The 24,058-nt window shown below is 36.7% G+C and overlaps 1 protein-coding gene across 22 annotated transcripts in view; it reads left to right on the plus strand.

Moving 5' to 3' along the window:
* Window positions 1-23,812, plus strand: part of CLOCK (clock circadian regulator) — a 118,366-nt gene extending 94,554 nt beyond the window's left edge. For 17 of the 22 annotated variants that reach the window (XM_063722732.1, XM_063722730.1, XM_024245558.3 and 14 more), the window contains 8 exons: window positions 1,752-1,893; window positions 2,524-2,624; window positions 3,150-3,239; window positions 7,038-7,190; window positions 7,936-8,145; window positions 9,195-9,397; window positions 13,287-13,542; window positions 16,206-23,812. In XM_063722732.1, coding sequence (XP_063578802.1) covers window positions 1,752-1,893; window positions 2,524-2,624; window positions 3,150-3,239; window positions 7,038-7,190; window positions 7,936-8,145; window positions 9,195-9,397; window positions 13,287-13,542; window positions 16,206-16,385 — 1,335 coding nt within the window. In that variant the 3' untranslated portion in view covers window positions 16,386-23,812. 22 annotated transcript variants of the gene reach the window in all.
* The last annotated feature ends 246 nt before the right edge of the window (window positions 23,813-24,058 follow it).

The raw sequence follows: 24,058 nt of genomic DNA on the forward strand, positions 1-24,058 counted from the left end.
ATCTATATAAAACTTGAGTTAAATAGGCAGCATTCCAGGGGACAATATGGTGGATGTCATTCAGTCATTCAACAAATGTTATAAAGTACCTTCTACCCAGCATGGATCTAGATGCTGAGAATACAGCACTGAATAATACAAACAACTTCCCTGCTTTCATGGATCCCACGTGAAAGAACTTTTCCAAAGAGGTTTTGTATGTTTAGAAGAAGAGGACATAGTATGTTTTGGTAAAAGGTATTATTTTCTGAGAAAAGTTCTTAAAATCTAGGGTTCCTTGATTAGGGGACCATTATGAAAACTGAAGTAATACTGAGATTAATTATCCTTCTTTTTCCCTTATGCAAAGATTCAATCCTAGTAAATCCTAAATTAGTCCTGTTTCCAAAATACACTCCAGCTATGTCTACTTTCCCACCATATTTACTGCCAGCATCATGATCCACCTGGGGTTTAGGGGCGAGGTCCTTCTGAGATATTTTTGAGAAACTTCAATGTGTGGATAGTTTCAAAATCGTGAATTTTGATGGGATCACCAAGGTGATGGGCATGTCTTGGAGCACTCCAATATTAAGAGGTGATAGAGACAAGGAAGAATCAACAACAGGGGGGTAATAGCTAGTAAGTTAGGAATAAAACCAGGAAGTTACTTAGAAGACAAGAGTATCAGTGAGGAGTGAATGATCAGCTTTATCAGATTCAGCTGAAATAAGTTAAATTTTAGATGAGTGTTGAGAACTGAGCATTGACTTTAACATTTAATTCATTGGTGATCAGTAAGAACAGATTTTGTGGAGTAGTAGTGTGAGTGAAAGTGTGATTAGAGTTGGTTTAAAAGACAATTTTCCAGGATAGGGGAATTAGGGACAGTGAATAGGGAGGGGTTTTGCTACAAAGAGAAGAGAAATGGGGCAGTGGTAGGAAGGGAAAGTGGGCTTAAAGGAAGTTTTTCCTTTTGTAAGTTAAGAGAAATAACAGCATGTTTGTATACTGATGAGAATGAGCTGATGGAGAAAGAAACATTGGTGATGGGAAAGATTAGTGTCTCTGTATGAAACTATGAAACTCTAGCTCCTGGGCTTAAGCAATTCTCTTGCCTCAGCTTCCTGGGTAGTTGGCACCACAAGCATTCACCTGGCTTTCTCCCCTATGTTTTCTTGTAAGAGTTATGTAGTTTTAGCTGTTAACATTTAGGTCTGTGATTCATTTTGAGTTAATGTTTTTTTTTTTTTTTTGAGATGGAGTCTCGCTCTTTTGCCCAGGCTGGAATGCAGTGGCAGGATCTCGGCTCACTACATCCTCCGCCTCCTCAGCCGCCCGAGTAGCTGGGATCCACAGGCACCTGCCACCATGCCTGGCTACTTTTTGTATTTTTGGTAGAGACGAGGTTTCACCATGTTGGCCAGGCTGGTCTCAAACTCCTGACATCAGGTGATCCGCCGCCTGTCTCAGCTTCCCAAAGTGCTGGGATTACAGGTGTAAGCCACCACACCTGGTCTTGAGTTAATTTTTGTATATGGTGTAAGAGATTCCAACTTCATTCTTCTGTTTCTTTAAATAGAAAATGAAGCCAAAACTTTCTGGCTATAACACATAAATTTTCATTTCTTTACATGTGTATGTACATACAGGTACTTTTGCCTTGTTATAGACAAAAACTGATTTTGTTGTTGTTGTTGTTAACAGTATTGTGAATTTGAGATCTTTGAACTGAACCACAAGAAAACATTTATTTTACTCTGTGTCCATAGAGCCAAGATTCTGGGTCAGATAATCGTATAAACACAGTCAGTCTCAAGGAAGCATTGGAAAGGTTTGATCACAGCCCAACCCCTTCTGCCTCTTCTCGGAGTTCAAGAAAATCATCTCACACGGCAGTCTCAGACCCTTCCTGTGAGTACTCTTGCTTCAAAGCAGACTTCGTTTAAAGTAACTAACTAAACTTTTAGTTACTTATATCAGCATTTCTCATAAAATGCTTTTTTAAAATTAAAAGTTTTTACATTTCTGAAATGTATTAACCTTTCCAGTGAGTTAAAGGGACATTGCCCACTTTCAGCAAAGAATTAAGTTCTTCAAGTAGCCTATTAAAATGTGTAGGTGGTAATGGTGGTGGTGGTGTTTTTAATCATCCCTCAAAAAGAAAGGCAACTATTTATTGTGTTTTTTACTAGGGCCAGTATTGTGTTTTTTACTAGGGCCAGTAAGTACTATTCTGTTTTTTCTTAGGTTTGCTTTTTGAAAATTTTTTATTGTCTTCTCTTTATGAAGACTTGTATAATTGTCATTAAATTAGTGACTTTTTGTATTTAAAATTTTCCTATTTCAAATATTTTCTTTGTGCTCATAAAAAGATAGAAGTAACTACATTGAATCATCTGTCATGGACTTCACTTTCATTGAATGGTTTGGAAAAATAATTCAAAGCCATTTTTATTAACTGAAATACATTTTGAGATTAATCTTTAAAAACTGTATTTTATAAAGTACTAATGCTCTTCTGATTTTGTTGACTAACTTCAGCAACACCAACCAAGATCCCAACGGATACGAGCACTCCGCCCAGGCAGCATTTACCAGCTCATGAGAAGATGGTGCAAAGAAGGTCATCATTTAGTAGTCAGGTAAGCTCTTTAGTGGATATTCTTCTGAATAAAGATTTATTAAGAGGGGAAAAATGATCTAAATCTTCAGAAATTCATCTATTTGTTACCCCTCTTTGTAAAAATCAAAGTAGTTACTGATATGTGACACTTACTCAAGACTTCCTTTTTTTGTATGAAGTGGTTATCGTATGTATTGGTCCTTTTAATTCTTTTTCAAGTAAAATGTTAGTTTTTTTTTTTAATTGTGGAAAGCTCATAATTGATAGCTGTTTTATGTCTAAGTTCAAATACCAGTTGTCTTAAGTCTGGCCAACTTTTATTGAGAGCTTGTTCAAGGTACTGTAGGAAGTTCCTTGGAAAATAAAAGATAAATAGGGAACAGGCCTTTCCAGTATAGATGGGAAGACATAGCTGTATTCAGCTAACAAAAGTATGAGGCAAATGGTAAGTTTATTAATATGAATATCATATTGATATTTCTGCTGGAAGTACTCATGTATGGGAATGAGAATCACTTCAGTGTTATTTTTTATTTTGCTCTAGTCCATAAATTCCCAGTCTGTCGGTTCATCATTAACACAGCCAGTGATGTCTCAAGCTACAAATTTACCAATTCCACAAGGCATGTCCCAGGTATTTTTTGGTTTTTGTTTCAGTTGTGTATTTGAATATGATAAATTGCTTTTAAGCTAATGTAATTTTTTAAAAAATCCAGGCTTGCTGGCAAGCACCTGTAGCCACAGCTACTTGGGAGGCTGAGGTAGGAGCACACACACACACACACGCACATATATAATTATAGTTACAGATGCAGTGAATCTTAACTGGGGTCATTTAGGATATCTGGGGACATTTTTGATTGTTGTAATGATTGTGGGGTATCACTGGCCCTTAGTGAGCATGGTCCAGGAATACTAAATATCTTTCAGGATGCATAAGAGTCTTGCGCAACAAAGAATTGTCCTGCCTAATATGCCATAACACTGCCTCATTGAGAAACACTGTAGACATAAAGATATTAAGGATGAAATGTGGCTGTTCATTTTGTTCTTCCTATGAATACTGGAAGAGTTGAGTAACTTTATTTGTATATTCATTCTTTAGATATTTATTGAGTTCCTTGTGTGTAACAGGCATTGCAGATGCCGACAGTACAAATATATGTACTAAAAAACCATTACATCTAGAGGGAATGACAGATGCCTACAATACCATGTTATATTGCCTGTGCTGGAAGTATATAAGTTGATATGTAAGCAGATTGTGTGAATCCTTAATGCAACCTGAGGAAGTGAAGGAAAACTTTCTAGGAGAATTGTTTCTTGGCCTAAGTCCAGAAGGAGGCCTGAATGTGGAAAGTAGCCCAAAAAAAGGGGGAGTAATTCCAAGAGTGATGCTGTGTTACTTTGGAGCCTAACTTCTCAACTTGTAATTTATGACTCTGTACTCATTCAATGCCTCAAACACATTAAAAATACTATAGAGAAGTAGTATTTTTCTTCACCTTTTCTGTTTTGTTTGGCATTAAATATACCTTAACTTAGCAGGTCTTGATTTCAAGGAATGATCATTAATAATAGGTGAAAACAATTTTTTAAAAATAGGTCCATCTTATATGGTTAATTCATACATATATGATAGGAGATACATACTTTCTATATTATTAGTTTTTTAATCTCAGGATTCTAAAGCATTTCTTAACGTGTTATGGGGATATTTTCATGAAATAAAGGATATGTACTATGTCAAAAATGTTAGTAAGCATTCATATCTCACATTTTGTTCACCAATAAAGCCAAATGCTTTGCCTCTTAGTTCTGTGGTTTTACTTCCTGTTATCCTGCCTTCTGTGTTTGTTACTATCTTCTTTTGTACTTTATAGAAATCCTTTAAGTGCTATATTGCTATCAATATAATGCTTGTCCAAAGGTACAAATAACTTTAGTTATAATAAAATAACATTTGTATGACATAAATGTAACTTTTTAGTTTTTTTTTGAGATGACGCCTCACCCTGTCACCCAGGCTGGAGTGCAGTGGTGCAGTCTCGGCTTACTGCAGCCTCTGCTTCCTGAGCTCAGGAGATCCCGCCTCAGCCTCCCGAGTAGCTGGGACTACAGGCACATGCCACCACACTCGGCTAATTTTTATATTTTTAGTAGAGACAGGGTTTTGCCATGTTGCCCAGGCTGGTCTCAAACTCCTGGACTCAAGCATTCTGCCCACTTCGGCCTCCCAAAGTCCTGGGATTACAGCTGTGAGCCACCATGCCCAGCCATAATTATAACATTTTGACTAATAAATTAAAAAAAAAAAAAAAAAAAGCTTGAGGGAGTTGTACTAAATTTTTAATATTTTCTCAACCACTTAATATATGATATGGTCTGGTTATTGTTAATTTCCGAAATCAAAGTTGTGTGCCCTGAAATGTAATTTAGTATCCCAAATACAGACTATTGAAGATAGAGTTAAAAAGCTTTGGATGGGAAGGACATTTCTCACTTTTACATACAGTTCACTGTAAGAGGCTACTTTAAGACAGATTTCCTTCTAATAAAGTGAAACTCTTTCTGCTTTTATACTGTATCATATACTGAAAATTCATGGGAATAATTAAAGAGCCTGTATAGACTTAAGAGATGAATCACCAAATGTGGGTAAATTATAAGCAGGAGAAAATAGGAGCTGCTCATGACTCAAGTAAAACAGAAATAAGATTGAAAACATAATTTTATTTTCATTCATGTATGCGTTTATTCATTCATACTTGCCTAGTCTTTAAAAGCCCATGTTCTGTACTTACCAGAAGATAGTTTCCATTGAAGATAGAAGTGAAAATATTATTATTGGTTATCTGTCAGATTTTTGCAATTTTGGGTAATTCTACTCATGTACACATGGACATTCTAGGGATGACAGAAATTGATGCAAATTAACTCCAGGTGCAGACTACTTTTTCCTTTGTTAAGGGGTAAAAATGAAGCTAAGAAGTTAAATAAGCCTGGGCATGGTGGCTTGTGGGAGGATTGCCTGAGCTCAGGAGTTCAACACCAGACTAGGCAACATAGTGAGACCCCATCTCTTAAAAAAAAAAAAAAATTAGGCAGGCATGGTGGCATATGCCTGTAGTCCCAGCCACTTGGGAGGCTGAAGTGGGAGGATTGCTTGAGCCTGGGTGGTTGAGGCTGCAATAAGCTGTGATCACACCACTGCGTTCCAGCCTGGGTGACTCTGTCTCAAAAAAAAAAAAAAAAAAAAAAAAAAAAAAGTTAAATTTTTTTCCAGTAAGTGGTAGCCACAATATGAGCTCAGGTCTTGTAAATCCAGGGTATATGTGTAATCAGTCAGTATCCAGTCAGAAGCCAGAAGCATACCAGAAATTTGAACAGGAATAATATAAAAAATTATTAACTGGTAACACGGATTAACTCCTAAAAGTAGTAAAGAGAACTTAAAGAATATAGGAATAAGTCCGGGTGTGGTGGCTCATGCCTGTATTCTTAGCACTTTGGAAGGCCGAAGTAGGAGGACTTCTTGAGCCAATGAGTTCAAGACCAGCATGGGCAACATAGCAAGACCCTATTTCTACAAAAAAATATATTTTTATATTAGCCAGGTGTGGTGGTGCATGCCTGTAGTCCCAGCCACTTGGGAGGCTGAGATGGGAGGAGCTCTTGAACCCAGAAAGTTAAGGCTGTAGAGAGCCGTGATCGCACCACTGCTTTCCAGCCTGGGTGACAGAGTGAGATCCTGTCTCCAAAAAAAAAAAAAAAAAAAAAATGTATATATATATAGAAGTAGCAGATGCAGAGAGCAACCACTAACTGTAAGGTAGATGGAGAGTACCCAAGGAAGGAACATACTTAGAAGACTCCCCACAAGCTCCTAACCTCCTCTTCCCCCATGCCAGGCTAAGATGCAGATCTTCTTGGGGCAAATGCGGCTATAGCAACTGGATAATAGAGAAGTTCACTGACATGCCACAGATTAGAGCTAGAGAGCTGGAAGCCATCAGCTGGGATACTGGTAAAGCTTGCAGGGAAGCTGCCCACTAGGATGTCATTGAGACTTGCTGGAAAGCCACCTGCCGGGGAGCTGACAAGGCTAACTGGGAAGCTTCACGTTGGCACCCTGACATAAGAGCAAGAAGGAAAAGCACCAGAACCAGGAGTTGAGCACTTTCTTGGCAGTGTCCCTCCAGCACCACCTACTGATGTGGATAACTTTGTGCCTGCTGGCAAAGGAGAAATATTTTGAAGGTCCAGGTCCAATATTACAAAGCAGAGCAAAGATGGGTGGATTAGAAACTAAGGGGCATAAGTAGCATAACATCCTTCACTCACGTTATACTGCTTACTTTTCACGTTGTGCAATTATAAGGAGTAAGTCATTCTAAAATATATTACACTTTTTCCATACGTGGTACTTTAGTTTCAGTTTTCAGCTCAATTAGGAGCCATGCAACATCTGAAAGACCAATTGGAACAACGGACACGCATGATAGAAGCAAATATTCATCGGCAACAAGAAGAACTAAGAAAAATTCAAGAACAACTTCAGATGGTCCATGGTCAGGGGCTGCAGGTAATTGTTATATTTGAATACAAACAAAGCATCCCATTCACATTTTGGATTTCCAGGAAAATTAACTTTTCTTAATTAAAAGTGAGATGCAAGAGATACGTTTTATCAATTCAGTTCAATAAATATTCACTGGTTACCTACTCAGTATGATTATACTTACAGTCTCTAAAGATAATTCATTTCTGAGGGTATTTCTGTCAACATCCTTGTTTCTCCAGTCATCTTTTTTTACCAGTCCAAATTTTAGTAAGTTTGAATCCATAATATAAAAATTATATTTTACATAAAGTTTTAGGTACATCTTGGGTACAGAATTTATAAATCAATCATCAGTAGTATTTTTATTAAGATACCAGTATGTATGATTCAAATTAGTCTTGTATGACCAACCAGCAGGACCACTCTAGGAGACTATGACTTTGGTAAAGGGAAACTTGGAGTGAAAACTACTTCTGTCTGATGTTATAAATTATAAATGATAAGTGATACAGAGCTGTCAGTCCACAGACTAACACTAGTTATACTTTTTCTAACAATTGGAAACATGGTAAAATTAAGATAACTGAAAGATTGAATATAAAGTTTCATATTTTATTGACTACTTATTTATTGCTAATTCTTCAAAGTGACAGCCTTGTTACTTGCTTTTTAAACGTACTTTGTAGCTTGATTTTGCCTTCTTTTTAATGCTCATTCTTCTTTTCAGTCTACAAAGCTCATTTTAACATAATCTTTATTTTTAAAGATGTTTTTGCAACAATCAAATCCTGGGTTGAATTTTGGTTCCGTTCAACTTTCTTCTGGAAATTCATCTAACATCCAGCAACTTGCACCTATAAATATGCAAGGCCAAGTTGTTCCTACTAATCAGATTCAAAGTGGGATGAATACTGGACACATTGGCACAACTCAGCACATGATACAACAACAGACTTTACAGAGTACATCAACTCAGGTAATGTTACTGAGCACACCAGGCTATGGAGTGATCAGTGGTTGGAAGGCACACTATAGCTGAAACAGAAATAAAGCTCTAATGATAAAATATCATTTCAAAATTTAATAGCATTTAGAAAGTATAGTATTGAGAGTGATTTTTAAAATATTTTGTGCAAATCATATTAGTATCAAATATTTTCAGCTTTTTTTTTTCTTTTTTTTTTTTTTTGTGACGGAGTTTTGCTCCTATTGCCCAGGCTGGAGTGCAATGGCGTGATCTTAGCTTACTGCAACCTCCGCCTCCTGGGTTGAAGCGATTCTCCTGCCTCAACCTCCCCAGTAGCTGGCATTAAAGGCACCCACCACCACGCCAGGCTAATTTTTGTATTTTTAGTAGAGATGAGGTTTCACCATGTTGGCCTGGCTGATCTCGAACTCCTGACCTCAGGTGATCGCCCACCTCAGCCTCCCAAAGTGCTGGGATTACAGGCGTGAGCCACTGCACCTGGCTGAGCTTTAAAATATGTCACAATCTGCTTAAAGATGTAGTCTAGTAGTTATACCAAGTTCTTGTAACTTAGACTATTTCTGTATTTTAAAAGGTATGATTTGCTCAAGAGGCTGACCAGGAAGCCTGTTCCCATATGTGCAGAATAGACTGTTGGGGGAGAGGGCATAATGGTTTATTGGATATTCCAGAAAATGTTGGTAATTACTGTAGATCTGTGACTATAAATCTCAAGGATTTAAATGAAAAATAGAAAAATGCCCACTAATTAGTCATTCACTTTGGGCATTTAACAGAAATTCTTTGGGTATATTTTATATCATCTCTATTACAATCACACTCCTTTCTAAAGTCATAGCTTGCCTTCCAGCAAGATATTCAAGACTAATTCATTCTCAGTTACCACGAGTCATTCCTTTGTGGTTATATTTCCCCCAGAGTGATATATCCTGCCACTTCTTTCTCTGTCATATTGTTAGAATGATGAATTCTAGCATACTTCCCAAATAATTATTTTCAGTTAATCTGTCTATAAAATCTCTCTTTATTTTTAACAGAGTCAACAAAATGTACTGAGTGGGCACAGTCAGCAAACATCTCTACCCAGTCAGACACAGAGCACTCTTACAGCCCCACTGTATAACACTATGGTGATTTCTCAGCCTGCAGCCGGAAGCATGGTCCAGATTCCATCTAGTATGCCACAAAACAGCACCCAGAGTGCTGCAGTAACTACATTCACTCAGGACAGGCAGATAAGGTAGTTGTCATATTTCATTTGTTATTTTGAAAATTGTAAACCGATTGATTAGAAAACAATAATTTGATTTTTTAATCAAATTTTTTAATGTGATTTTGATGAGATGCTCACTGCAGCCAATGTTCTTAAATTTGAAATAAAAACACAGAATGTATTCATTGTTTAAAGACTTCATAATTAAAGGGTAACAACAAATTTTTTTTCTTGTCCAAAAATATGCTACAAAATATTATAGAATACAAATTCTACAGCACACTGTTAGAAAAGGTTTATGACAGGCTCTGTGTCACTATGAAGCTTTTGTCTTTTCAATATAGATGCTAGAGAATTTCCATGTAGTAACAGTGGTTAGGGTAGCTAACCTTTTTTAAGTTTGTTAAATGCTCAAAATATATTATCTCAAATTGTCATTTATTAAAAGAAAATGTACGTGAGGGCCTCCTTTTATTTCCCAGATAAGAAAAAAGTGAGTTTTCAGTAATTAGCCCAGGGATCTGTAGCTAGTTAAGGTGATGAGGAAGGGAGCTCTGAACACAGACCTTGGTGTCTTCATTTCAGTGCTCGAGTGCTTAAGCATGTATTACAGGAAGGTTTTGTGGACCGCTCTGGAAAAACAACCATCTGTGACTTATTCTGGTGCACTGATCACCCAAGTAGTGCACATTCTATCCAATATGTAGTTTTTTATCCCTCACCCCCACCATCCTCCTCCAAAGTCTGTTATATCACTCTGTATGCCTTTGCTGTACCCATAGCTTATTTCCCACTTACAAGTGAGAATACATGGTATTTGGTTTTCCATTCCTGAGTTACTTCACTTAGAATAATGGCCTCCAGCTCCATCCAAGTTGCTGCAAAATGCATTATTTTATTCTTTTTTTATGGCTGAGTAGTAGTCAATGGTGTATACATACCACATTTTCTTTCTCCACTCATTAGTTGATGGGCACTTGGTTGATTCCATATCTTTGGAATTGTGAATTGTACTGTGTTAGACGTATGTATGCAGGTGTCTTTTTGATACAGTGACCTCTTTTCCTTTGGGTAGATACCCAGTAGTGGGATTGCTGGATCAAATGGCAGATCTACTTTTAGTTCTTTGAGAAATCTCACGTTCCCACCAGCAGTGTATAAGTGTTTTCACCACATCTGTGCCAACATTATTGTTTTTTGACTTTTTAGTAATGGCCAGTCTGGCTGGGTAAGGTGATATTTAATTGTGGTTTTAAGTTGCATTTCCCTGAACATCTGTCTTTTGAGGGGGACAGAAACCACATCTTAGCAAACATTTGAAGGCCTACCTAGATGAGCATGGCATCGTCCCTTCCCCAAGGGAAAGACCAAACTAGTAAAAGCAATAGAAAGATAAATTGTTTGGTGTGATGAATACTTCAGAGGTCTTTAGAAAGGAGGAAGTGAGCAGTTTTTTGTTTTGTTTTGTTTTGTTTTTGTAAGCAGTTTCATGGGTTGAGGCAAGCAGGTGAATAAAGGTGTGATCAGGAAAGCTTCACCAAGGCAGAGATACTTGCCCTGACTCTTCAAGACTTTAGCTTGGCTTTGGGTGTGGGTGTGGCTCGGAGTCTAGGGAGGCATTCTGGGCAGAGGAAGCCCAGAGTATACAAAGCTGCAGAAGTGTGAGTTACACGAAAGCAGATTAAAGAAAATATTCTTATCACATTTACCAGTGAGCCATGGGCTAATTCAGGTATTAATTTCATTTAAGATTATGGAGAAATCAGCACTTAGTACTTCTGTGACTAAGTGTACTTTGTAAATATTACTTATTTCTTTGGACTTTCTTAATATGGACAATTTTAATTCTTTTTTGTTTTACATTAAAGTATTTGGTTGTGTAGTATATAAAATACAGTATTTTATTTTCAAGATCTGTACTAAGTGTAATATTGTTACATACTTTAAACAGTTTGTAAGTACAGTTATGTCATGCCACATGTACGTTAGGGTTATATCTCACTGTAATGACCAATGTTATAAACTAACTTCATCTCACAGAAAAGGCAAATGGAAATAATATTGTTCCACAAAGAAGCATCATTTTTTTGTGTGTTATTGTTCTTTCATTTCAAAAAGCAAAAGGAAGCAGAGAAAGAAGGAAAAATTAATGAATTCTAGCACAGAGGACGCTATGCTGCGTTGATAAATTTATAAATTGAGAGTTTTTATTCACTGGTAGAATGTCATTTGGTTTTGAATTAAATTTATAGGATACAGTTTTGTGTAAATTTCTTCTATAAACCTAGAGTTTAAAAAATTACATTATAATAGCTTTGTTTATTCATGAACTGTGTGCCAGTGTAGCAGATGAATCATGTGCCACATATATCTGACTCCCCTAGTACCTAGTAATTTTATAAAAAGAAAAAGGTTTTTTTCTTATAGATTAAAAAAATTTTTATTGTGGAAAAATACAAATGACATAAAAGTTACCATGTTAACCATTTTAAAGTATACAGTTCATTGTCATTGAGTACGATTGTTACCATCTGCCCTAACCATTTCCAGAACTTTATTCATCTTCCCAAACAGAAACTCCATACCCATTATACAAGTCCCCATTCTTCTCTCCCCAACCACCATTCTACTTTCTGTCCCTGTAAATTGGACTAGTCTAAGTACCTCATATAAATGGAATCATACAGTATTTGTCCTTTTGTGAATGGCATATTTCACTTAGGATAATATTCTCAGGGTTCATCTATGTTACAACAATTGTCAGAATTTCTTTCCTTTTTAAGGCTAAGTAATATTCCACTCTACTATGTTTTGCTTATTCATTCCATCTGTCAGTGGAGTCTTGGGTTACTTCCACTTTTTGGCTCCTGGGAATAACGCTGCTTATGATTATGGGTGTACAAATATCTCTTTGAGTCCCTGCTTTCATTTTGGGGGGTATATAAGCAGAAGTGGAATTCCTTCATATAGTAATCCTATAGTAAATTTTTGAGGAACTGCATACTGTTTTCCATAGTGGCTGCACCATTTTTACATTCCCACCAGCACTGCACAAGGTTTCTCTACTTGCTTGCCAACAGTGGTCATTTTCTATTGTTGTTTGTTTTTTATAATAGCCATCCTGATGGGTATAAAGTAGCTTCTTGTTGTGGTTTTGATTTGTATTTCCCTAATGATTAGTGATGTTGAGTACCTTTTCATGTGCTTATTAGCCATTTGTGTATCTTCTTTGGAGAAGTGTTTGTTCAAGTTTGACCTTTGCCTGTTCTTTTAATCGGGTTGATTGTTGGTGAGTTGAAGGCGCTCTTAGACATTCTGGTTATTAATCCCTTATCAGAAAGATGATATGCAGATATTTTCTTCCATCTGTGGGATGGGAGAGTTACCTTTTTACTCTGTTGATAGTGCCCTTGATTCACAAGATTTTTAATTTGATACAGTCCAGTTTATCTGTTTATCTGTTCTTTTGTTGCCTGTACTTTTGGTATCATATCCAAGAAATTATTGCTAATTCCAGCTGCTAATTATTGCTAAATCCAGTGTCATGAAGCTTTTCCCCTATGTTTTCTTCTAAGAGTTTTATAGCAGTAGCTCTTATGTTTTGGTCTTTGGTCCATTTCAAGTTAATCTTTGTCTATGATGTGAGGTAAGGATCTAACTTTATTCTTTTGAATGTGGATATCCAAAAACGTTTTGTATTTTTGTTATACATTGATCTTGCTGTATGAATTTTTTGTTTTACTGTTATACCAAAGGGAATCTTTTAAAATGAAACAAAGTAGGAATATACAGACCTTGAAAAACTAAACTGGCAGTGTCATTGGGTATTATCTTAGGTAAGTATTTACTCCACTGCCTTTTATGATGTATACCTTGTACTTTGGACTCCAATTTTTTTCCTTCTTTCTTCTAACAGGTTTTCTCAAGGTCAACAACTTGTGACCAAATTAGTGACTGCTCCTGTAGCTTGTGGGGCAGTCATGGTACCTAGTACTATGCTCATGGGCCAGGTGGTGACTGCATATCCTACTTTTGCTACACAACAGCAACAGTCACAGACATTGTCAGTAACTCAGCAGCAGCAGCAGCAGAGCTCCCAGGAGCAGCAGCTCACTTCAGTTCAGCAACCATCTCAGGCTCAGCTGACCCAGCCACCGCAACAATTTTTACAGGTAATTCTCCCCATGGGGAAGCTGCTTCAAACTCATTTACTTTCATGTAATGAAATTAAGCATTAAGTGAACAGCTTTGTGAGTGATGTGAAAAATTCACAAAAGCTTATTGTACAGTTTAAATCTCTACAAAGATAGAAAGCTTGTCCTGGTTGGCGATTTTTTTTCTTCCCTTGCCCAGTCGTTGGAAGACTTTAGACCTGCCATTGGGCATACCCAGTTATCAAAACTGCTGGATAGAGTGAGTGGCCTACTTCCTGCCCACCTGTTTTCTCAGTCTCTGGCTAGAGTTTCTGGAACTTAAGCAAGCACCTCTTTCCTCCTTTTTCTAGCCAACCATAAACTCTACTCTGTACAGAGCAGGGATTTCTTTTTACTAGTATAGGTGTTACCTTAAATTATTTTGTTGAATTCAATCTTATTAAAATTTTTCAGTTGTAAATTAATATCAGGAGAAAAACCATGGAGGTGTAGTATATCTATGAGCTAAGTATATGTATAGCTAAGAACTTGGGCTGTAAAGTCTAGCTGCCCTGGGGTTGAGTCACTGCTGCACCACGTACTGCGTGACCTTTGGCAGGTTGCTTACTCTTGCTAAACGTCACGTGTAAAGTGGAGGTCATAATAGTTGATACCTCATGGATTAATAATGCTTGTAAATCACTGAATACAAGACAAGGCACATAGCTAGCTGTTATTTGTGACCGCTATATTGACAAATGTAATAGACACTTGGATTAGCCAAAATATAGACACAGATATCATGTAGATTAATCAGACAGGCTCTCCTTATCTATAGGATACAGAAGAAAGTCACTAGGCAAGATCCTCAGCAGAGAAATGAACAAAATCCTTATCTGGACCTCAGGATCCTCACTAGAAATCTACCTTTTCCCCTTCTGGCCTAGCTGGAGCAATTTTGAATGTAGGCTAGTCTGGATGTGTACTAGAGACCACTTCATCTAGGCCGGGCCCTTATCATCAATTTCTGAGTTATATAACATGTGATGTGATTATCGTACTCTATATTCAGGCATAAATATAGTCTTAATTTGTCACCCTTTGTGTCCTGGTCCAAATATAATCCTTGTCTTTGTGATGTAGAAAACTAAAACAGGCTAGTTGCCTAAATATCTGAGAGTCATACAGTCTCTTAGACCTTAAGCCTATGCTGCAGACATAACTGGGGTAGCTACTATTACAAATAAATAACAATTTAAAACAAGTTCTAAATTATTATGTAGGGAAAATGTATCCAATGAGAATTAAGCATAAGCTAAAAAAAGGAGAGGACCTGCCTTAACATCTCAGTCTTCTAAGTATGTCAAGGAACAAAGGCCCTTAAAAGAATAAACATTCTCAAAAAAAAAAAAATAGGCATCCCAAAGACATAGGACCCACAAAGAAATAAGATAGGCAATACCCCTCATAAATACACTTGTATGTAGGTAATAAATACACAATTTGGCTTTTTTAAATTATGTAATACCTAGTTTTAAAACATGCTCCTGTTGTAATCTTATAAGGCTCATAAGTATCCTGAAGTCTTTGCCTTACACAGCTTTTCCTAATAACAAAGAGAGAAAGAAACCTCTGAAAGTCCTTGACAGCGTAGTAGTCTTTAAGGTTTGTCAGGGATTTGCTCTTTTTTGTGTGTGTTTGTGCATGTTTCTTTCATATACATTTGCAAAAATTGCCCACCACAGCTCCATTTTGAAATTAAGAACCCTGCATCAAGTTGTACTGTCAGTAATGGGGAAAGGACTTTCATTGTAAAAATTCACTTTCTTTCCGTTAACGATTTTTTGTATCTGAGAGTTTTACATTAATGAACAGCATGTCAGAAGTAAAAATTTGGTGAAAGGAACAGAGGCTTATATATTTGAGTCTTGCCCAAAGTCACACAGCTTACTTATGTAAATGGCAGAGCAAAACTCAAATGCAGGGCTTCTGTCTGCAAATCCTGTGCCTTTTTTCGTTTTGTTTTGTTTTGTCTGTCTTTATACCACACTGCTGCTTATTGGACCTAAGGCTGCAACTTTGCCTTCATATTTATGATGCTTTTAAATAATATTTAATCTTTATTAAGAACCCAATGTGGTAGGCACTGTTATTCCTATTTTCTAAAGAAAGAAACTGAGGCCCAGAGAAGTAAACAGCTTGCCCAGGTCACACATGTGGTAAGTGGGCAGCCCAAGTTTGAACCGTTCAGTCTACCTCAGGGCCCACACTCCTGGCCACTGAACTGTGCTGCTCCAACCAGCCGAGCGAACCTGTGTGCAGAAGGCATTGTCTGGCTTCACAGTATTTGTGTTTCATATAGTCATGACTATGCTCAAATTTTATAATTTAAAATATGGGTCTTTAGGACATAAAGTGAAAGAACATGTGTGATTTGGCTCAAGATACAGATTGCTTTCTGTATCATAAAATCTGCAGCTCAGATTCCTTTAAAAAAATGAAACTCTCTCATACTTTCAGAAAGAGGGAAGGCCTCATAAGCATTTTCCAAATTAGAATTTTTAAACCAGAGAGTGAAAGTGATATGCATTATGTAGAATTTTAAGGATTTTGTCCCTATGGACAGGGGAGAGTGTGAGTAAATCTTATGTGGGTGCCATAAAGGGAGTAAAGCAATGCTGCATAATCCATTTGTTTTTTAGACTTCTAGGTTGCTCCATGGGAATCCCTCAACTCAACTCATTCTCTCTGCTGCATTTCCTCTACAACAGAGCACCTTCCCTCAGTCACATCACCAGCAACATCAGTCTCAGCAACAGCAGCAACTCAGCCGGCATAGGACTGACAGCTTGCCCGACCCTTCCAAGGTTCAACCACAGTAGCACATGGTGCTTCCTCTCTGACATCAAGGGAGGAAGGGGATGGCCCATTAAGAGTTACTCAAATGACCTGAGGAAAGGAGGGAAAGTTCCAGCAGTTTCATGAGATGCAGTATTGAGTGTTCTAGTTCCTGGAATTAGTTGGCAGAGAAAATGCTGCCTAGTGCTACAGATGTACATTAAATACCAGCCAGCAGGAGGTGATCATAGGGGCATAGCCAGTTCTGACAGTGTTTTAGGTGCCTGGATATTTTTTGATGGAAAAAGAATATATTGCCAAATGTTAAGAAGCTCAGCTATGAAATGACCTCCAGGGAATCAGAAAGGCACTAATGATGTTAGTAACTTTTAGTGGTTCTGTGCCTCTTATCAAGTGTTACAGAGGACATACCACTGCCATGTCAGGGGTTTGCTCACAGTGATGCCATGAAGACAGTCCAGTAGACTTGGTAGCGACCCCCTCCCCCAACCCCTCTCCCTTTTCAGATAATGATGGAACAGTAATTACTTTCAGAATGTTGTGTGGGTTCAAATTCTCTATGTACAGATGATGTAAAAATATGTATATGTCTAGATAAAAGGAGAGAAAGCAAAACATTTTGTATGCTGCATGAAAGCGTTCTCTCTTCCTTACAGGTATGAGCACCTTTCCTGAGATTCTGACACCACGTGCAAACTGATCCATCCTCTGTCTTTCCTTTTGTTTACAACACAGTAGTGTTCTGTTCACTTTTCCGGGGCACAAGTTTTTTTGTTCATACTTTGGCTGTGATGTCACAGTTTGTTCAGTGAGGTATGATGTGCTGCTGGGAACGGATTTTTTTTTTTCAGGTTAAATTATTGATACAACAGGATTTTCAAGTTATTCAGAAATATCCCTCATTTCATTATTTTTCAATTATGTTTGAAAATAGGATTTGCACTGCTTTATTTTAGGTGGTTGGGAGTTTTGATTGCATATTTTGTTATAGTTCATAGTTGGAAATATTTGCGTAAACGGTTTTCAACAAGCCTGAAAGTAATTTCAAGAATGTTTCAGTTATAGAGGTAAAATTTGCACACAAAACATCTTAGGCACTTTTTAACATTCTCAATCATGGGAATTTTAACTTTTGGGATTTGTTGAAATATTTTTTATTATCCTTCACAATTTCAATGCTTCTTTTAGTCAGAAATAATTCAGGGTTATTTGAGGGGAAAAAACCCCATAGTGCCTTGATTTTAATTCAGGTGATAACTCACCATCTTGAAGTCATTGTCCGGTTTCCGTAGCAGTTTTGAAACCTTAGTACCTTTAACAGCATGTGGGTGTCAGTGTCATTATTAGTCTCCTACTAAGTTCCTTTGAAGACTGCTATCAGTCTCTTGGACTGGAGGTACAAATAATTTAGAAATAAAAGATGACAACCTAACACTATCATAGTTATTAATGTGATCCTAAAATTGTTTCCTAAATCAGCATTTTTCTTTAAAGTTAGTCATTTAAGAATTTACCAGAAATATTTGCTCAATATGATCTTGATATTCCTACAAAGAAAAAAGAAGGGGTAGGGATTTGGCTATGCCTTCACTACAACGTTAGAATATTGTAACTCACATGCCTTGTAAACGTGAACTAAGATTTCCTTTGGCAATATCATATTCTAAAAGTAATAAATTCCAATACAAGTTACATACATTTTAAAAACATTTTATAGATTTTATGGTATTAATGAAATTTACAGTGAACAAGAGGATTAGTAGAAAATACGTTATTAGAATATAAAAAATGTTATTACTGAGGAAAGGGAGGAGAGGACAAGTGTAATAAATCAAAGTTGACCTCAAAAGAAAATGTGTAACAGAGTTGAGGTTGTTAAAACAGAAAAGGTTCTGAACAATGAAAATTAACCTAATGCAGAATTGCTAGGTAAACAGGTCAGGGGAATGCTAAGCCAGTTCTTAAGACTTCTCTGTCCTCTGCTTTGCTGTTGTCCTTAAGGCATATACTTTGTCTTTCTGCAGAAAATTGTACCTGGCTACAATTACTTTGAACATTAATGTTGAAAAAACAACCAAAGAAAATTGGTACTTACCCTTCTACAAAAGAAGTGCAACTAGATACCAATCAGTAATTAACATATCAAGGAGCTCTTCTAGCTAAATGACCATCCAGTATAGATTTCCCACATTCCCATGAATATCAAGAATAGTTGTCAGAATATGTATGTACCTGAGCATATGTACACAGACAAGGGGGATGTTGTGGAATATGGCAATAGCATTGTTCTTCTCCCCTTTCAAATTGCCTTTCTTGACCTTATGCCATTCCATATATGTCTGAGTTGTGCCTCATTTATTTATTGGCAATACCTAGTGATATGGATTTAGCTAACAAAAGATATGAAGAACTATTATATTGAGGCCTGTCCTCTACATACCACACTTAAAGATGGTGAACTGTGAGTACTACTTAGGTTGACAGCAACAAAGCATAAGACAAGCCCCAGGTAAACATCTAAACTGTTTACTCACATTGTCCTACTCCAGCCCCTTCAATTATTTCCCATCTCCACAAATAGTCGGGGAAAAAAATTAAAATTTTCCTTTATGATTCTTACTGCTCTTCGCAGCTCTTTTCCTGCTTAGAATTAACCATTGCTAATTTAAAGGAGCAGCTAGCTGCTTTTCTTTCAGTCTGAAGCGTAGTAGTGGAAGAGGCAGTAAGCACCAGCTGCCTCTTTGCTGCTTTGTTTTCCTCCTGATTCTCTTAAATTTGGGTTGCAAAGCTATCCCGCCCCCCACCCTGCCCCATGAAACTTGAGCATTCAAATGAAGATTCAGCAGTGTCTGTTCTTCATTCATTTCTATAGCCAAAGCTGTTAGTTCAAATCCCAAATCTATAGCATTTAAAGATACCAAATAGAAACACCTTCCAGCTTAAAAAAAATAAAAATAAAAAGTCTTCCCTCTGCTTTACTCTCACAGGTATTCATCTTTCTTAAAAACACTTATTCTGGGTGGTACGTTTTAGGTAAGAAACTATTGAGTTTCAGGAAAAATGCTAGCTACTCTGCAGTTACTGTGCTTTGGACTTGCAGTTATCATAGTTTTGGGGGAGTCAGTATTGTTTAACAAATGCAAGTGAGAACTACAAGGGTTAATAAAGCTGCTCCTCAGAGTGGTGTCAAACCAGAACCCAGACACTTAAAAAGTACTTCATTTTTTGAATGGAAAATATTGGAGGAACAAGTATGGGAGATGCAGGTAGCACGTGAGTAAATACTACAGTCTAGCCTTCGAGCATCCCAAATTCTGGGGGTAACTTGACGGTGCTGTGCTCTCCTTTGTCATTTATATCTGACTTAGGAATGGAATAGTAATAACAAGATGCCAGTGATTTGGAATAGTTTGTTATAGAATATTCAGTGCAAAATAGTGAAAATGTTTGGATTCTTCAGAAGTGCTATAGTTGTTGGTCATTGCCTTAAAGCAGTCTGCTTGACGCTAGGAGCACTGAAGCAGTCCAGCTCCATCAAGAGCATTGTTGAAGGGAGAAGAACCCTTGTTCAGGAAGCCTTAGAAAGGGATCCTTAAAATAGTACTCTACGCAGACAAGTGAAAATTCTTTTAAACTGGATATTACTCAACATGTTTTCAGATGTTTCCACTACATTGAGGCAAACTTTTTAAAAGTGGAATGCAAATAGCATTTTACTTTAGTATTTCTGCTTTTTTCCGTTTCTTTGGTAATTGAAAGTTTGTTGATGAATATTTGTGTAAAACGCATTCAAGTCTGTAACCTTTCCAATTACCTGTGGCCCTGTCTTAGTCCCACGGGAGTCCCTGTTGGAAGGGGGTAAACACTGGATATTAATGTTGCTGAGTGAGTCTTTCTAGCCAGGACAAGCTGATTGGAATTTTTGAATGGTAGAGAAGAAACAGCACAAAGGCACTTGCCATTTTAAGTGTTTGGAGAAAGAGAACCTTTTAAGTTTGGATTGGGTGAGCTTTCTTCTAAAAGGAGCTTCTGAAGTAATTGCAAAGGAATAGAATCGACTATTTTTATAGTATATTTAATATATTTGTATATAACTATGAGTATAATAGGAACCCTCTACATGTCTCCCACTTTTCTAATTTACTTCCCCTTTTGCCATAGCACTAGTATAGCCTCATCCGCATGGGTAATGTGCCTATTGTCAGCCTACCAAAAGATAGTGCTGCTGCTTTATGAGACAGGTGAGAAAACCCAACTCTCATGCCTGGGGATCCTTTACGGAAGGAATAGCACACACTTTTAAAACAACAAACCACAGTCTAAAAGCATCATTTTGAAATGTAACAAGCACTTTATTGCAATTACTCATTTTGATAAAGTTTATTCTTCGGCGTTAACCATTTCTAAAGGATCCCCAAATCATCACTTACTTAGGTGAAATTATATAAAATGACACATTTCTGAGAAATGTTTAGGTCCAGTGAACCGTAGTTGGTTTATGGGAGTGATTTCAAGATAGCCAAATGAACTTTGACTTTTGTTTTGAATGTGGTGGAGTCAAGAGATTGTAGATGCCTAGTTTGATTTAAACACTATTATAAACCTATCTTGCCTATTGTGTGGACACCAAAAGAGACCAATGAGCCTGTTTATTTTTCAGAGGTCTAGGAAAATTGCATCCGTGTGAGTAGATGTACAGAACTAATCTAAAAGTGATCGCTAGTAATATTTTAGAATATAATAATTTCAAGAATCATTCTGAGTGTTTTAAATGTGCCCTGAAATGTTGGCATGTCATTTCAGCATTTCCATTTGAATTGCTCTTGTAATATTTTTGCACAAAAAGGACTGAGAAAAAGACTACTTTGGTTAAAGGAAAAAAATAGTATAATTTGGTCTTTAATTTTAATGTCTCTTGTGGAAACACTGGGGATGAATTTTGTTGGCACAGTTATTCAGGATATTTAAAACAGTGTTGAACAGTTCACAAGAAATTAAGCAAACTTGGATTTTAAAAATTAAAATACTTTCTTTCCATGTGACTGTTTTGCATAGTTTTTTCCCCCTATGTCATAACACTACATTCCTTGTTTTTCTTAAATAAAATACTCTGCAGGTTTTGTTGTGAGTGTTTAACAGTATTTTGTAAGCTGCCTGGGTTTCCTCAGGGAAACATTATTTAGTGGAATAGGATATAGTTTATGGAGAGACAATTAAGTGAAATTCCATCACCACCACCAGCAAACACTGAGGTGCTGCATTAAGTGACAATCAAACTAGTAAGTATTTATGAAAGAATTTAGAAAGGGGTTCAAAGAAGCAATTGCTTTTAAAGCAGTTCTCTGGGGTTCTTGAATAAAAATGGCTAAATGTATTTATTTATATTTTAAAATATCTGTGTGTTCTGTTCTCTCATCAAAGTGATTTCGGTGTCATGTATTTAATTTGTGGTTTGTTTTGTTTTGCACCATATTCTTCTTAGAGAACTGGCTCTGATTTGGGGTGCAGTCACCAACTCTCATGATAATCTTTACGGACAGTCTGAATCTACTTTACTTCAGGACGGCAGTGGAGGGGCCAACTCCAGATGCCCCTGCACTTCCCTCCTCAAGTCATCTAAGAAAGAATTTTAAAAATAACTCCTTTCAAGTCTGATTCATACAGTTCCAACCTTTTTCTAGTTTCACTTGCTGCCTTCTCTGTTTTATGGGCACTTTTTGTGTGATTACTTCCCCAACACAGCCAAAGGCCAGTATGACAGAACCAATGGCACATGATGCCTCTATTTTGCTCATTTGGGGAAATGTTAATAAAAGAAATATCTTTTAATGGCTGTCATTATCATATCCATATTAAAATCCATTTAAAGTTCTTAAATTTGGTGGAATAATGTATACAGGCTGTAAACTTCTACAAAAAAATGTTGGCTGTCATTAATATGGTGTCATGTTACGTGTTCCTTTGAAAACAAAACAAAACTTCCATACACAGCACTGCCCAGTAAAGCAGTGTTGGAATATTGGAAGCCTAGACATTTGAGGATCCTTCTTGCTCACATGCATTGGAACAGAATCCTCCACTTTAGGACTCAGAGAAGCTATGGAGTCCCACAGGCTAGGTATAGCACACAACTTAGAGAATGGTAGTTAAAGCACGTCAACCACAATTGAATTTAATGATCTAAAAAATATTTCTTAACTCGGAGGGTTAAACTGAAGATACGTTTTCAAATAAAAGCTGTATTACATTTCTTAGGAAACAAACTGTGACATCGCTTCTAAAAATGACTTTCAAATGTTTATGATGTGTGTTTTTGAGTTGGCTTGGACTAGTGTAAGTTCACTGCTGGCAATGATTACGCCAGTAGTTAAGTTAAAATAAGTTGTTACCCTTCAGATTGATGTCTTGTATAACCAGACAATCATCTTCAAGCAAAAAAATTGGCCAGGAAATGTTTTTTTTTAAAAAAAAAAAAAAAAAAAAAAAAAGATGTGTCAGCCAGAACAGTTATCATTCAGACCATACTGGAATGATTTTGAAATCTTTACTATGGTGTAAGTTGGGGAAGGCCTCAGTATGGCACTTTCATATTCACTCTATGTAAAGATTGAAGCCCAAAGATGAGTTAAATTCAGTGCTGTATTGAAACCAGTCAGTGCAAAAAAAAAGTTTTACCTTTGTAAATTTTTCATTGTTAACATCAGTTGGTAGTTGTTAAAACATGCACCAAATTCTTTATAATGTTCTGTGTGGTTCTCAATGTGATATTGTTGACATTGCTGTCCTTACTGCTTGGTTCTTGGTTTTAAATTAAAAAGTAGATGTAGCCCATCATTTTTACTTCCAAAACGGTGGAGCTAAAAACGGCTAATTGATCTTGAGATAAGAATACCCTTTACTAAGGCAAAGATTTAATTGAAATCCAAATTGATTTATAGAAATGAAACTGACATTTTCCATTTGTTGTCTTCTGCCGAAATTCTGAATTGCATACACGCATGAAGGATAATGAATGGTTTCAACGGTGCTATATTAGGTTCTCTGATTTTCATGACCTATGTATGTTTGGAAATACAATATTGTATAAAATGTGGATCGTTTTGTTACCGATTTAATATTGCCATTTTAATTTGGTGTAACAATTGGTTACACTTATTTTTCAAAGCTATCCTTTGAGGAGAAAGTCAAAATGTGTTGTTAGCCTACCTCCACTCAGGTCTCTTGCTGTGTAATCATTATCCCAGGTTATGATGTGCATAGCTTTTAAAACTGCGTGTACTATTATTCTGCTCTTTCCCATACTCTTGTCATGTATTCAGAACCTAAACGTATAGCAAAAGAGCCAAGCAGTAGCAGTTTTTGTAAATGTAAAAATAATTAGATCCAGACTTTGTTTCCTTCCATTTTAAAAATAAAAAATACCTCAGTGCTATGTTTTTCAGTATCACCTGCATTTCTCAAAAAATAACACCTGCTTCATGTGGCACATAACTTGTAAGAATCACATTTTGGATTTTAAAGAAAGACTATTAAATATTTTAAGATCACTATCAATGACATTTCCCTTTCTTTCATTCAACAATGGAGCCTAATTGCAGTAGCGATTTTTACCTTGTAGCTTAGGTCTGACTAACAAATTCTCAGAGGAATTATGTCCTGCTACAAGATTGTGGCGCCTCAGAATGCGATGCTGTTG

Source organism: Pongo abelii, chromosome 3 (assembly GCF_028885655.2).
Source record: "Pongo abelii isolate AG06213 chromosome 3, NHGRI_mPonAbe1-v2.0_pri, whole genome shotgun sequence".
In the NCBI taxonomy this organism is placed as follows: Eukaryota; Metazoa; Chordata; class Mammalia; order Primates; family Hominidae; genus Pongo; species Pongo abelii.